The sequence below is a fragment of the Haemorhous mexicanus genome, chromosome 5 (genome assembly GCF_027477595.1).
Source record: "Haemorhous mexicanus isolate bHaeMex1 chromosome 5, bHaeMex1.pri, whole genome shotgun sequence".
NCBI classification, from domain to species: Eukaryota; Metazoa; Chordata; class Aves; order Passeriformes; family Fringillidae; genus Haemorhous; species Haemorhous mexicanus.
The window spans coordinates 5,570,771-5,584,561 of NC_082345.1; the positions used below are offsets into that span (position 1 = coordinate 5,570,771).

The 13,791-nt window shown below is 48.2% G+C and overlaps 1 protein-coding gene across 1 annotated transcript in view; it reads left to right on the top strand.

Annotated features, from left to right (window-relative positions):
• Positions 1-1,754: 1,754 nt before the first annotated feature.
• Positions 1,755-13,791, top strand: part of CACNA2D4 (calcium voltage-gated channel auxiliary subunit alpha2delta 4) — a 122,861-nt gene continuing 110,824 nt past the window's right edge. The window contains exons 1-4 of the mRNA XM_059848111.1: positions 1,755-1,861; positions 6,588-6,669; positions 11,716-11,832; positions 13,307-13,366. Of these exons, the coding sequence (XP_059704094.1) occupies positions 1,755-1,861; positions 6,588-6,669; positions 11,716-11,832; positions 13,307-13,366 (366 nt within the window). The remainder of the gene's footprint in view (positions 1,862-6,587; positions 6,670-11,715; positions 11,833-13,306; positions 13,367-13,791) is intronic.

Below are 13,791 nucleotides of genomic sequence, written 5' to 3' on the forward strand. Positions count from 1 at the left end.
TCTGGAGTGTTTGTTGTGTAGAAATTGATTCTTTTGTAGATTTTAAGGTCAGAAAGAACCATTTTGACTTTCCCATGAGCCTCTTGCACAGACTAAAAAACATAAGAGAAATTTATGTCCTCCAGGCCCGCAGCTTCTGCTTGAAGAAGATTGTAATTCTCAGTAAGACATTCAGTCTGGAGTAAACATTTTAATAAATGACAAAACCATTCTATCCTGAGGTGAGTTATTCCTGGAATTACTTAATTCCTTACCACAGGCTTTCAGCCTCTTCATCATACAATTTAACCTCTATTCAATGTTTCCTGGTTTTATTCCCTTTTCAGTATTTCCTTTGTCACTTCTATTATCCCATTTAAACTGCATCTGTGCTGGTTTTGGCCAGGATTCAGTCAATTTTCCTTATAGTTGCCATCTATACTACAGGCCTTTATTTTATTTCAGTGCTTTGACAGCCAGTTTCCCCCTCCATGTCCTTAGAAAAACCCAACAATCTAGTGTGGCTTCACATTTTACATTAAACATTTGCATTTTACATTAAACAAGCCATTTGTAAATGTGCTGAAGATGATTGGAAGGTACTGTAATAAATGGCTTAATTCATAGCCATAGAGCCAAGCTGTTCAACAGGTTGAAGCAGTAATTTATGCTCTTTCTGCTGCCATATCTGTAGTTATTTATAATTCATACTTCTCATGATGATAATGAGCTTCCACAGTGTGTCCCTCATCTGAGTGTGCAGTTTGCTGCTTCCTGCCATTCATCAGGCTCAGCAATTGGGCTCCTTTGATTCATTGCTCTCCAGACACAGACGAGGGGATGGCAATCTCAAGTGAATGTTGGCCAAACTGAAAGGTCTGGCTATTAATAAATAATCATTCACATTAGGAGGCGATCAGTTGAAACTGGCAGAGCCCTTCCTTTCATGTCCCTTTTGCTTTCCACTGCCCATTTTCCCTCCTCTGTCCTGGCCAGAGACCACAGCTGTGGTTTGGAAGGAGATTGCTTTGGCAGTTGCCTCGGAGCTGTCCAGGATGCTGCCGAGGCTCTGCCCGGCCTCATCATCCCTGTGCAAACCTCAGCACCGGGCAGGGGCCGGCAGGGACCCGCTGGTACCTTCAGGGCTCCCCCAGTGCCCCCGATGCCCTTTGGACAGGAGATAACGCTGGCACGACCTGCGGGAGGGACCAGCTAGGCAGAGATGGAAGCTCTGGGAAAGCTTTGGGGGATGTGGATGCGACCCCTTTAAAGCAGGCACGGCCTGACCTCCGGCTGGAGAAGCCAAGACCCGTCTTCAGAAATCAGAGTAATCCCGGGTGATTTTATCCCACTCCACTTCCCTAAATCTGCGTTTGCTGCCGCTTGGCGAGGGGATTAAGGGCTGGCAGGGGATTACGTAGCCGCTGCAGCTCCCAGCGCGGAGCTCCCGCCTGGCGCGGCCGCTCCGGGGCCTGGAGCCGATCCCCACCCGTGGGTGCGCACCCCTGGCCGGGGCCCGGAGTCGATCCCCACCCCTGGGTGCGCACCGGGCCGCGGCTCCCGCACGGTTCAGTGCCCTGGGCCGGACACCCCCGACGACGCCCGGCGGCCGCGGCGGCGCTCCCGGGACAGAGGCGGCCGCGGTGCCCCCGGGCCTCGGCCCCGCACCAACAGAGCTCCCAGGCCGGCGCCATGGCGGGGGCCGCGGGGGAGCTCCCTCAGGGCAGCAGGAGCGGCGGGGAGCCTCCGCACGCCGCCGGCCGGAGCCCGTGCTGATGGCCGGTGCCTGGAGGATGGGGCCCTGGGCCGTGCCGTGGATGATGCTCTGTCTTCTCTGCCTCCCGTCCCGTGCCAGGGCCCAGACGAAGATCCCGCTGGAGACGTGAGTAGTTTCTGTGTGTCGAGGGCACGGACAGGTGGGTGGGAATTGCCTCCCCGGCAGTGGCAGGCGCGGCGGGGACAGGCTGCTCCGGGGACAGGCTGCTCCGGAGGGACACATGGCTCCGGGGGCTGGCACTGCCCTACCTTGGCTCCTGGCAGAGGACACAGGCATGGCAGCCACCAATTCTGTGTCCAGGTCTAGGCTAGGATGCAAAGTCTCTTCCTCCCTACTCCTCAAGCAATGATACTCATCTCCTTTAGTTAAGTATTTTGACATCTATCAAAGCTCTGCTTAATGCGCTGGGCAGCAAAAGACAAAACCAGTTTAAAGACATGTTTGTAAAACCCCAATGCTGCTGCTGCTGCTGCTGCTGTAACTTGCAGAGGTGCCACCATGGAGGCAGATGGGAGAGGCTCCAGTTTGGCAGCTCCCAGTTGAGCAGAGTGGCTTCAGTGGGCACTGCTGGGTTTCAGGATGCCAGGAGCACCCAGGGGATGCACAGCACTGGCCAGGTTCTGGCTGGGGAAGGTGCACATGGGGTGTTTGGGCCATGATACACCTCTTTGTGCAGAGCAAGGTTTACAGCTCCAAAGCTCTGGTTCCTTGCATTGGTCTGGATCAGTGCTGGCTGAAAAGGGCCTGGGTAATGCACACAGCCGTGGTTATTCACCTCTGTGGCTGTCAGAGGATGTTAGTGAGCGAGGCTGAATAGAGGAAAGAGGCCTCAGCACTTCTTGCTGGTGCTGGCTCCACCTCTCTACAAAAGGCGTAATGGCCCTTCCCAGAGCTCTGGAGCGAAGGATGAGAAGCTGAGCTGCAATACAAAGCACACCCAGCCATGGTTTGTGCATGCACTGCACATGCAGGGACTCTTGATGCATCTTTTGGAGTCTGGGTTTGCAGTGCTCCAAGGGCTGCGTGTGTCCGTGTGACGAGCGGCTCCTCCAGCGCTGTCAGGGGCAGAAAGTTCCCTGCCAGCAACACGGCCCTGGCAGCCCCCCAGGAGCCCAGGAGCTCTCAGCAACCCCAGTTTATAAAAACTTCACCTTGTTAAGCTGATTTGGACGAGTTAAATCCTTTAAGGATTAGAAATGTCAGCGCCGCCATTGGTAAAAGCTGTTGTGGGGCAGCTTCTGAGGTACTGGGATAGGGTTGTGGGTGCAGGACAGCAGCTTGGTCTGGAGAGGAGACAACACTGCCAGCCAGTTTGAGAAGGAGACATCTGAAAAATAAACTCAAGACAGCTTAAGCCCTTGTCTGCATTTGGGGAAATCGTTTTTATTCAGAAATTGCCAATAAGGCCCTGACAGACAGCCACCAACACAGCCCATCTGCCCAGGAGCTGCAATGACATTGTCCAAGAGGGTCTCAGGAAACTTTGCTACCAATTCTATTCTTGCACTATCAAGCCCTTCCCCAGCAAAAGTGCTTCTGATTTGGGTTGCACAGAAAGGACACAGAGGTTACAGAAGATAAAATTCAACTTCTGCCAACTTCAAACCAAGCAAATCAACTTTTCATGTCCAGGATAAATACCACGTAGGAATACCTTTTGGCATTGAAGCCTGTGGCATTTAGAAGCGAGCCTGTCCTTTCTGCTGTTCTTGTCACAGAATACAAGAGCAAGGATTAGAGGCAGACAATCTCTGACCAAAACCTTTTCTGATGTGTTTCGTTATAATATGATAGCCCTTTACTACTGAAAAAAAGAGATTTACGTCACTTTGCACAATTTGGAACTTATTCCTGTGCAAGAACGAAGAATAAACAATAGAAAAAGAGCTTTTCTCCTCTGGTACTAAAACCAGACCAATAGCTGAATTAATCCCTGGTGTTTCAAATCCACTCATGAATTTAACCAAAACACAAAAGTTGCCCTTTTGAAATGAAATTTCAGTAGAGAAATAGATTGGCCAGAGGCCCAGAGGGAGTAAGTCAGCAGAAAATGGCTCTATTTCATGGGTTACATGGGGACATTTTGGGGACACAAAAGAAGAGTCCTTCAAGCAGCAGCTGGGTTCAGTCAGGGTGAGGTGACACAAGGCTCAGTCGGGCTGTGCTGCTCCCCAAGCTGTGTCTGGCTTTGCTGCATCGTGCTTGGATCACCGCCAGCTCTTTCCAGAGCTCGCTCCTAACTCCAGCAGTGCAAAAATCTGCTCAGTCAGTTCCTGGTGGTGCTTCTGGGGTGCAAGTTCAGCTCACAAACCACCTCTTCTTCCCCACTGGACACAGCCCTGCTCGTCTGCCAGCCACGGCGTGGGCAGGAGTTGGGGCTGGCTTCTTCTTGAGGTAATGGAAGCACTGGGAAATGCTGGTGGGAGAGGCAAAGATCAACCTGGTGTGGCCTCTTTAGGCTGCTCCTGTTGCCTTTATACACCTGCTCCTGAGCTGGACAGAGCCAGAGACCTTAAAAGAAATTTCTCTGCAAGCTGATGAATTTTAGACTGACCTTTTCTCTTGCTTGTTTATGAAAAAAAAAATTAAGGGAATCTATTTAAGTTCAGCAGGCTGCCCTTAATTTCCCAGTATTCTAAGGTTGCTCATTTCCCTGGCAAATAATTGTCTTTTAAATATGAAAATGCCAGTGTTTTTCTGCCTCTTCACTTTCCTACTTTGTAGCTTCCATGAAATGCCACCAGATATTTTTAATGACACAGACTTTAGCCCTGTAACACAGGGATTTGAGACCTTTGAGCCCTCTCGTTCCTCTGTGCCCCTTAACTTTCCAACCAGTCCTCCAGAGCTGCCAGTTTCTGCCCCTCTCTTTGTTCCCCCTGTCTTTGTGCCTCATTCTTCCTCTGCTTTGAGACCAGAGGCAACACCAGTCCCTGAGCCAGAGGAGACATCCCAAAATATACAAAAGCCCTTTTTTATTCAAGTTCTGCTGTTACTGGAAGTTTCAAGAAGTTGCTCAACTGCAGCCACTAATCAAAAATTCACACCACAGACTCTTCCACCCTGCTGGGTTCAAGAATGTTGAGGGCTGGAAGGAGCAGGGGCACACTACACACATGACACAGAACAGAGGATAGGGGAGGGAAATGGGGTAAAAATAAACACCCCTGCTAAAATTACTATCCCTTCATGTTTAGGTTCTCTTTTTCTACAGTAAAAGGCAAGGAGACTGGAGAATATTAGTTAAATTCAGCACAAAACATCTTGTACATAAAACTAATAAAGCCAGTAGCAGCAGATGGGCATCAATTTAAATGTTGATCCAGAGATCCTTATATCTAAGGGAATGATTAGTCACTACTACAACAAACAGGAAAACATCCCATGGGATCCCTGTTTCTCGTTTCCTCTTTTATTCCAGGCTTGCTAGAATAACTCTGATATAGCCCAATAAATCCTGGTCTCCTAGAAAATATCTGTATGCTTTTTTTTCTCTAAGGATGAAATGGTGAGATAAATGCTCTGGCTCTCAAAATAAGATGCAGAGCACAATGAAAAAAAAAAGATTGACTTCAGCTGGTGCTAGTTCACACTGAGTGGTTAAATATGAATGCCTCATTGCCAATTAAGGATTGATTTAAAAAGGCACCCACTCTCTCATGCTTTTTTTATAGCAGTGGAGAGAGGTATGGAGCTGAAGCTTTGTCTTTGCTCCAAATCGTCCCCTCGAGCTGCCTTTGTGTTCCTGTGTGCAAGAGGAGAATCTAAGCAGGCTTTCCTAGGTAGAAGTGAGCTTTTTGTGATTATTCCACCATTGCTATGCTGCCTTTACTCTTGAGCTCATCTCTGTCTTGGTGTGTTTTTTGTGGTGCAATGCACTGGGAAATCAGGCCCTGAGGTTAAAGCCTGCCTGGGACTCAAAGAACTCACCTGGAAGCTGTAGGTAAAACTTTGCACATCATAAATAAGTGGTGAATTCTGGTAAGTGGAGAGGGCCACTCATTGCATTAAATAAATCTCTGTTAAGTGAATCCTTGTTGAGGGAGCTGCCTAACATTGCTTGTGTGTGTGCTGATGAAGTGCTCTGTCAATTTTGGGAGCCGTTTATTTTGGTTTGGATGGCTTAGTGTTCAGGCTGCTCCTCAACATCTGAGTGTTCTCCATGTGGGATTGCTGCCATCCATTATTTCCAGGATGGCACAGGTTGGGGGTGCTTCACAGTGACAGTGTGCATAATCTGCTGTGTCATTATCAAGCAGCAGCACCACCAGTGAGAGCAGGGCATTTGTCTGGCTCATCAGTCTCTGGCCTGCCCTCCTGGAGGAGCTGAATCCAAGGGGTGAATCATGACACCTTCTCTAAGTCCTGACACTTATTTCTCTTCAGCAGATTTGGCACTGGGTGTCTAGCCCTTCACCCCAGGGCCTGTCAGGAAAGACAAATAGGTGTCTGCAGAAAGCAATTTATTTCCCTTTGCTAGCAACAGAAGGAGCTCAGATGCTATCTAAGACCAAATTTCCACATCCAAAGTTAGGTGAGACGAGTTCAAGGCCAGCAGAACTCAGTGTTTCTCCCTGCTCACCAGTCTCCTGGGCGGAATGTCCAAGAGCAGCACTGTCTCCTGCCTTGCTGCTTGTCTGGCTGAAGTCTGGGGACAAAACATTGCCACTGTTAAGAGAGTGGCTTAGAGAAATACAGGGGTTTGTACTCATGATGATGGAGTTTTACCTGTCTGAAGAAAACTCGGCAGGCTAACCAGCTGTCTGTCTAACCAGATCTGCAGATTTGGTATTATTAACACAGGTTTTCCTTCTTTTGGCCCTTTTTTTAGGGTGAAGTCCTGGGCAGATGCCTTTGGTGGGGAGCTGTACTCCATTGTGACTAAGTATTCAGGCTCTCTCCTGTTGCAGAAGGTAGGCAAAACCTGTGAGGGTTCCCTTTGCTTCGTGTGCCTCCCGAGGTTTCCCCCAGGGTGGAGGAAAGAATAATGCACTGGTGGGCAGCTGTCTTTTAAACCATGGAGCTCCAGACCCCTGAGCCCAGAGTGGTGCCCTGTGGCCATTCTCCATGAATGGAGAGGGAGATCTATTCAGTGCCTTCCCTGCATTCATCAGCCATTGCTGAGCACCACCTTAATTGTACCACTCTTTGTTAAAAATACTTTTTAACAGCACTCATGTTTCCCCACTGATGATCACTTCCTTCTCTCCCATGCTGACCCTTCAGTCCTCCTTCCCCAAGTCTCTCTGCTACTCATCACTCACCTGCTCATTGTCACCCCATCATCCTCCCCCTGCATCTCTCCAGTTGACACTAATTTTTTTTCTTTTTGCTTTCTCATCTGTATTTAGCCCAGTTATTTATCAGTTCTTTGCATTTTGCCCTTAAGACTCTGCTTCAGGCAGGTGCCCTGGAAGCCAGGGAGGCAGAGCTTTTCTTGGCCTGTTCAGCAAACAGGCACTATTGCACTGAACTCTCTACCAGCATTCAAGGGTGTAGCTCCAGGGCCTTTAAACAAATGGTCCCTTTTGCAGCTGTAGAGAAGCTCCTTAAGTCAGTGGTGAATGGCTGCTCCTCTTTCAGACCTGGGGGATCTCTCCCCTGCCCCTCCCAAATGCTGCTCTGGGGGCCTGGTGCCTGCTGACTGCATGGAATGCACACTCCACTTTGTGGCCATCCAGTTCTTTATTCTTTACTCTTTCTCTGATACAGGCCATGAGTTGCCCCTTACACTTTCTAGGTGTCAGACTTCTGTCCTAGTATTACCATAGTCAGTTATACCCACATCCCAGTGCAGAACACGGGATTTGGGTATCACATTCCTTGCCTTGCTGTTAAGCCCTGTTTCCCTGTCCCCAGAGTGCTGCTTTTTGCCTGGAGTAAGGGATCATATCCTGCAGCACTAACTTTGCTAGGTTTGACCAGGACAGGTTTTCAGCATCCATCACCAAGGTCTGTGCTGATCACCAGCTCTTCTTGGGAGGAAGGAGTTACCCTGCAACAAAAAGCTGTGAGCCCTGATAAAGGAACTGGCACTAACTGTGAGGCAGCTGCAGCAGGATGTGGATGCAAAAGTTGGGCTTTTAGCAGTTGTGATGATGTTTCTGCATTGTCTGTTGTCCCCTGGGGTCCCCAGGCCATAGCTCCCAGAGGCAAAGGGAACAATGTCTGTGACTCAGAAGGAAAATGTCACTTTGAGCAGGGGTACAGATGATCTTGATCCAGCCTTGCTCTCTAAACACTCCAGCAAGGAATCACTTCCTAAATTCATGTTGTGATGTGTTCTGCCCTAACTTTAACTTGTGCTGCTTAAACTGCTTAAGTTATCTTTCAACCCCACTTCTTGAGCTTTTCCATCTCCCCTTGTTTCCCTGGGAAATAAGGAAATGAGGGAGAAGCAGCCAGCGCTCACTTCAGTCCTTCTCTCAGCCTCCTTTTCTTTAGGTAGGAATTCCTCACAATTCATCTCAAAGCAGGGACCATCCCAAGAGGGCTCCCACTGCATCCCTGGCAGCTCCAGCACTACAAGTGGATGCAGACAAATCTCTTACTATTAAATATCATTTTCATGCACCCAAATAACTGTGCAGATCATCTCATTGGCACAGATTGTGGGCATGTTAGGCCTGGAGAGCCAAACACACCAAAGTCTAGAAATTAAACACATGGATTTACCTGCTCCCCAGGCACCTTACTCTTTTTTGGGCCATTACCTGCTTCACATCAGGTATTTCTCTGCATGCATGGTTGTGCCCAGACCAGCAGAAGGATGGGGAGCACAGTGCAGAGGTCCAGGTGATTATTTTCTCGGTGCTTGTCTCAGTCAACAGGCATTTTGTCTCTGAGGAAATACAGAAGGTGCTGTCAACTCAGTTTGTATCTTATTTCATATCTCCCTCATGCCTAATAGTCGTGAAGTGACCAGCTTATTGTAGCTGTGAGAGTCATAATTTTTCAGTTACTGGATGCTTTGCATATAAACCTTGTATTTAATACTTGGCATAAAGTTTCTTTTGTAGTTTTCAGTTTGCTTAGTTTTGTTTGGACTTTTTGTTTGCTTCTTCCAGAAGAACCCTAAAATCGTGTTGCAAACTCAAGTAGTTGACTTCCTACCAGGCTCTATCATTCCCAGAGACCTGATGAGCTAACAGACATCCCTTGAATCCCCAGGAGCAGGCTTTTACCCTGCATCACAGCTTTGCCCTGCTGTTATTAGAAAGCCCAAAAAACATGGCAAAGAACAGACAAACTTGAGAAGTTCAGTCAAGACATTTTCCTGGGTGAAGATGAAAGGAATGTCTTTCACACTCTTAATTTAGTTCCACTAGCAGTGAGTAATGCAGCACTGTGTACTTCAATAGGCTGAATTTTATGGAGGTGGGAACAAGAATATATACTTGGTGACATATCTCTGTTCACAGATAAAACTTAGGATACTGAATTCTGGATATTCTACTTTTAAATCACCACCCCCGTCACGGCAGAAGGGGAATCTTAATGAATTGCTCCTGCTGTTTTAGGAGAATGCTAAGTGCTAGATGAATAAGAAAAGGTTTTCTGTTAGAGCTGAGCTAACTTTTTGGCCTCTTTTCAAACATCAGATCATTTCAGCCAGTTCTCCCAAGCGTGACTCCTGTTCTGTAACTTAAAATGATCTGATAGCCTGAACCCCAAGCACTGGTTGTACAGGATGATCCTGGCCAGCTACATGCACCTGAGGTGACTTTCAGCCATGATGTCTGGAGATGGTGTTGAAATCACAACTCTGTTGCCCACCATTAGAAAATCTTGGTTGAATAGTCATCAACAGGCAGAGATTTCCATGGCAGGAATACAGGCATGTAGTGGTTTGCTGGTTCATTTGTAGGAGAAAAGCTCAAATAGGATTTGAGCTCAAACCTGGTGTATTCCTTAGCAAACTGGAACTTTTGCAGAAAGGATTTTTTTTTTGTGTGTGTGTGTGTGTTGGGGTTTTTTTTCTTCCCATCTCTGGCTGGATCTCAGGGCTGAGTGCATGCCATGAGCAGACTGCTTTTGATTTTTCACGATTCCTTTTACCCCAGTAACATCTACTTGTGAGTATGTCAAAATCAAATTTAAAAAAATTAACGGGGCGGGGGGGAGGAAGAGCCCTGATACTTTTAACTGAGGCTGTGCTATAAGGTAACTGGTGGCAGGTCACTTTGTGAAGTGCCTGCTTGCCCGTGCTGGTGTGTCCTCCCTTGGTGAGCTTTCCCAGGAGAGATTACCCTGCTCCCCCCAGCAGAGCCTGATTAAAGCCCAGCCTGGCAGAGATCACTTCTCTGCTGGCAGAGCTGTGACACAGAGCTGAAGGGACAGACACCAGCTGGGCGTGTGCTGCAGTCTCTCACCAGCCAGCACCGTGGTCAGGGGTTGTGGCTGCACATCTCTTCTGGCAGTGTGATTACCCCAACCTTCCTGCTCAGTCCCTCCTCCTCCTCCTTCCCCTGCCTCTCCCAGCTCCCCAGCCCCAGCAGAGGGGATGGGAGGCCTGGCATTTTTAATCCAGTAAAACCCTTGCTGTTAATCATGCCAGACAGAGCGAGCAGCCTCCCTGCCATGCCTGCTGAGGGCTAGATGCTGCTGCTATTTCTGTCTGACCTCCTCAGCCTGCCCCATCCTCGAGGCATTTCTTCCTCTGCCTGTGCCCCCTGCCCTCCTGCATGGTCAAGGAGTTTCTTGAACAAAAGGGACTCCACTGGCTCACCCTAAAGACATGCAAAGTCCTTTCCCTGCTGCTTCCCTCTAATTCAGAAGTGTCACTAGAGAGCCCCTGCCATCTCCTTGCCCTTTTCACCACCTCATTTTTTTTTGCCCAGCCCTGGCTGAGATTGCTGCTGTGATGCTAACACAACGTGAGGATGGAGGGGGGCTGTACACACTGCAGACAAAACTGATGATGAGGATCCAGGGAATTGCAATTGGTTGCCTTTGTGTTTCCAGACTGCTCAGGAGATAAGGCTCTGTCTATTGTGAAATAAGTTAATTGTCCTGTGTCCTTTCACAGGTTTCATTAATCTTTCTTTCTGGCTATCTCTGTTAGCAGTGGGATTTTTTGGAAAGGAGAAATAAAGACCATCTTAGCCAGTCTTAAAGACCAGCTTTAAGGAGGCAGATTATGCTTGCAGTTTAGGTGTACTCTTGGGTTTTTTTTAATTCCTAGGTTGCATGAAATGTGGTGAGAATAAACTGGTTATCTCTAAAGCTGTCAGATCTAGATCCTCCTCATTACAGCACCTCTCCCCATCGGGGCAGCAGCAAGTAGCCATGCTCATAATTCCTAGGTTCTGGGAATTGCCTCTGTTGTGCTCTTGGCCTGAATTATGCTCCTGGGTGCCCAATAAGTGGCATCATATCCGTCAGGGCAGTCTCCCCTGTAAGCACTGAGCAGACCCTTCTTGCTGGAGACCTGGCAGGTTCTCTCACAGATGGGGTGGCTCTGGGGCAGGACAGCCCCTGCACTGCCAGGACATCTCCCCAGCAGTGCTCCAGAGCACACAGGATATAGGAAGAGCTGCAATGACAGCCCATAGCTCCATTCCCTTGCTCTTCCCTCTGCCTTAAGTGAGCTGGAGGTGTGTGATGTGCATGAAGCCACTGTGGATGTCATCACAGTGCATGGTTTGGGTTTTTAAAAGTTAGCCTTCTGCTTCTCTCTAATTTGTAGGCACTCGTAGCTTCAGGTGCATTGCTCCTTTCAACAGTCACAAGCTCACAGTTGGATCAGTTGTTTTTACTTGGTCAAAGTGCTTTGAGTTATGGCCACTGATCTCCGCATCCTGAATTACGGGGTGGAAAAGGGGGAATACAAAGATGGAAGGTGATAAAATCAGAGCAGTTGTTTGAACACAAGGACAATACTCAACTAGCAATGATAAATTCATCCCTCTCCCTAAGAACCTCCTGCTCAACAGGATTTTCTTCCTTCCCTTGGGTAGAAGTACAAAGATGTGGAGCCAACCCTGAAAATCAAGGAGGTGGATGGCTTGGAGCTGGTGAAGAAGTTCTCGGAGCAGATGGAGAGCATGCTCCGCAGGAAGGTGGAAGCTGTTGAGGTATGACCACTGCCTTTGGGGCTTTGGGAGGGAATTTGGGTCCTGCCAGCCCTGGAGCAGCAGGCACAGGCCTCTGCCTGCACCAGGAGTGTGTGGGTGCAGGGGTTGTGTGAGGACTTCCCTGCCCAGGCAGGAGCCTGCTGGTGCAGCTGGCTGCTCACGCTGAGCTTTAAGCAGACACTGGTGGGAGGATGTGGGCGTTCAGACAAGGGGATGCTGGCTTCTCCCTTGGCTCAAATGAGAAAATAAGACAAAAACAAAGTCTAGGAATAAATATGAGGGAATGAGCACTCTTTTAGGAGACAAGCTGTTTAAAAAGGGGGAGAAGAAAGCCTCTCAAAAGTGAAAAATCCAGTTCATCCTTCCATAATGCACTCTAGCTGCTGAAGACTAGGGGCTTGTTTCAGCTGTGTGTGTGGCTCAAGGGGAATTTCTGCACCTCCTGAGCACAGGCTGCAAGGAAGGTGCTTGGATTTCCAGCTGTGTACATGGGGAAGTGTGGAGGAGGTGGCAAGGGGTCTGTAGCTGTTGCAGTGTGGGAGATCAGAGCAGGTAATCATTCTGGCCCCCCTTGCTTCCTGCATCTAAGGATTTATCATATTCCTGTGTATTTACCTACTATGAAAAGCATATTTCTGTAGTCACAGAGCCTTGACTGTTTAAGGCTTCTAATGTGGAAAAGTCATCCAGAAACACATCATTTGAATCTCCAAGTGAAATGTGGGCATATTTAGTCCCAGAGCTTTGGCCAATAACATTAAATTCTTAGCCAGACTTCTCCAGTGTTTGGATTGCCTTATCCTTTGTGAAGGAGCAAAATGTAGTTTTGCTGAGACTGTTGCTGATTGTGCAACCTTGAAAACATGTACGTGTTTAGTTGGATCCCTTCCCAGTCTGTACCATTTGAGAATTAGTGCCCTGAAGCATCATACTGGAGAAAACTGGCTGATTTTATTGCCTTCCATAAATGGTAAGAGTTTATAAATGGCCACAGCATCGCTGAGCCCTTTACAAAATCCAGTCATGGTCTTTGTCTCAGTAACAATGCCAGACTGAGACTCCCACAAGGCCTTTTCCTTTGATGAGATACTGACATCAAGCTGGGGCTGAAATGCCTTTCCCATGGTTTTTTGGAAGGGTTCATGGAAAATGAAATTAAATCTGTCTGTTGTTCTTCTAAATGGACCTGTTTCTGTTTGTGTATGTCCTGCGATAGCTAAAATTGCTCTGGGGTTTAGCAGGGACTCTGGAGTAAGTAGGTGTGAATACACTTGGCAATAAATAGCTGCAAATAATGTACCTTCCAAGCTGTAAAATTGTAGCACAGAATGGCAGGTCAGCAGGAGAGGAGGGGAAGAGGGAAGTTTATAACTGGTGAAGTGGTGAAGGAGGCAATCGCTGATACAGCTGGAAGAACTTCTGGAGGGCTTTGCTCCAGCACCCACTCACCTTCCTTTCTGTGTGCTTGCTTTAGAGGCTGGTGGAAGCAGCAGAAGATGCAGATCTGAACCATGAGTACAACTCCTCGCTGGAGGTGAGTTTATCCTGGTCAGTGACAAATGTGGCACACATTCTCAGGGCAGAGAAAGAACGGGCACAGCCAGGACCCCACCCCCCAGGTTCCTGGGCTTAGGAATTGCCTTGTCTGCAGGACACTCAGAGACTGCTGCAAGTAAGAGACATCCTTGGCAGATCCCAAACCTAGGAACACCAAAAAGATTTGTCCCTGTGGCTCTGGGAGGGGAAGGATTTGGGAAGACATTGGGCTGCATCATATTATTGGCATTACTTTTACTGCACTGGCCAACACTGTCATTATGTGATGTTTTAGTGCAAATTAGCTGGCACTTTGTGGGTTACTTGACTGGAAAATGAGCTAAAAATTGAGTGTGAATGAACAATGAGGAGGATGCTGTTACAAATACTCACAGCAAACCATTAATCCAAATGAACTGAGTT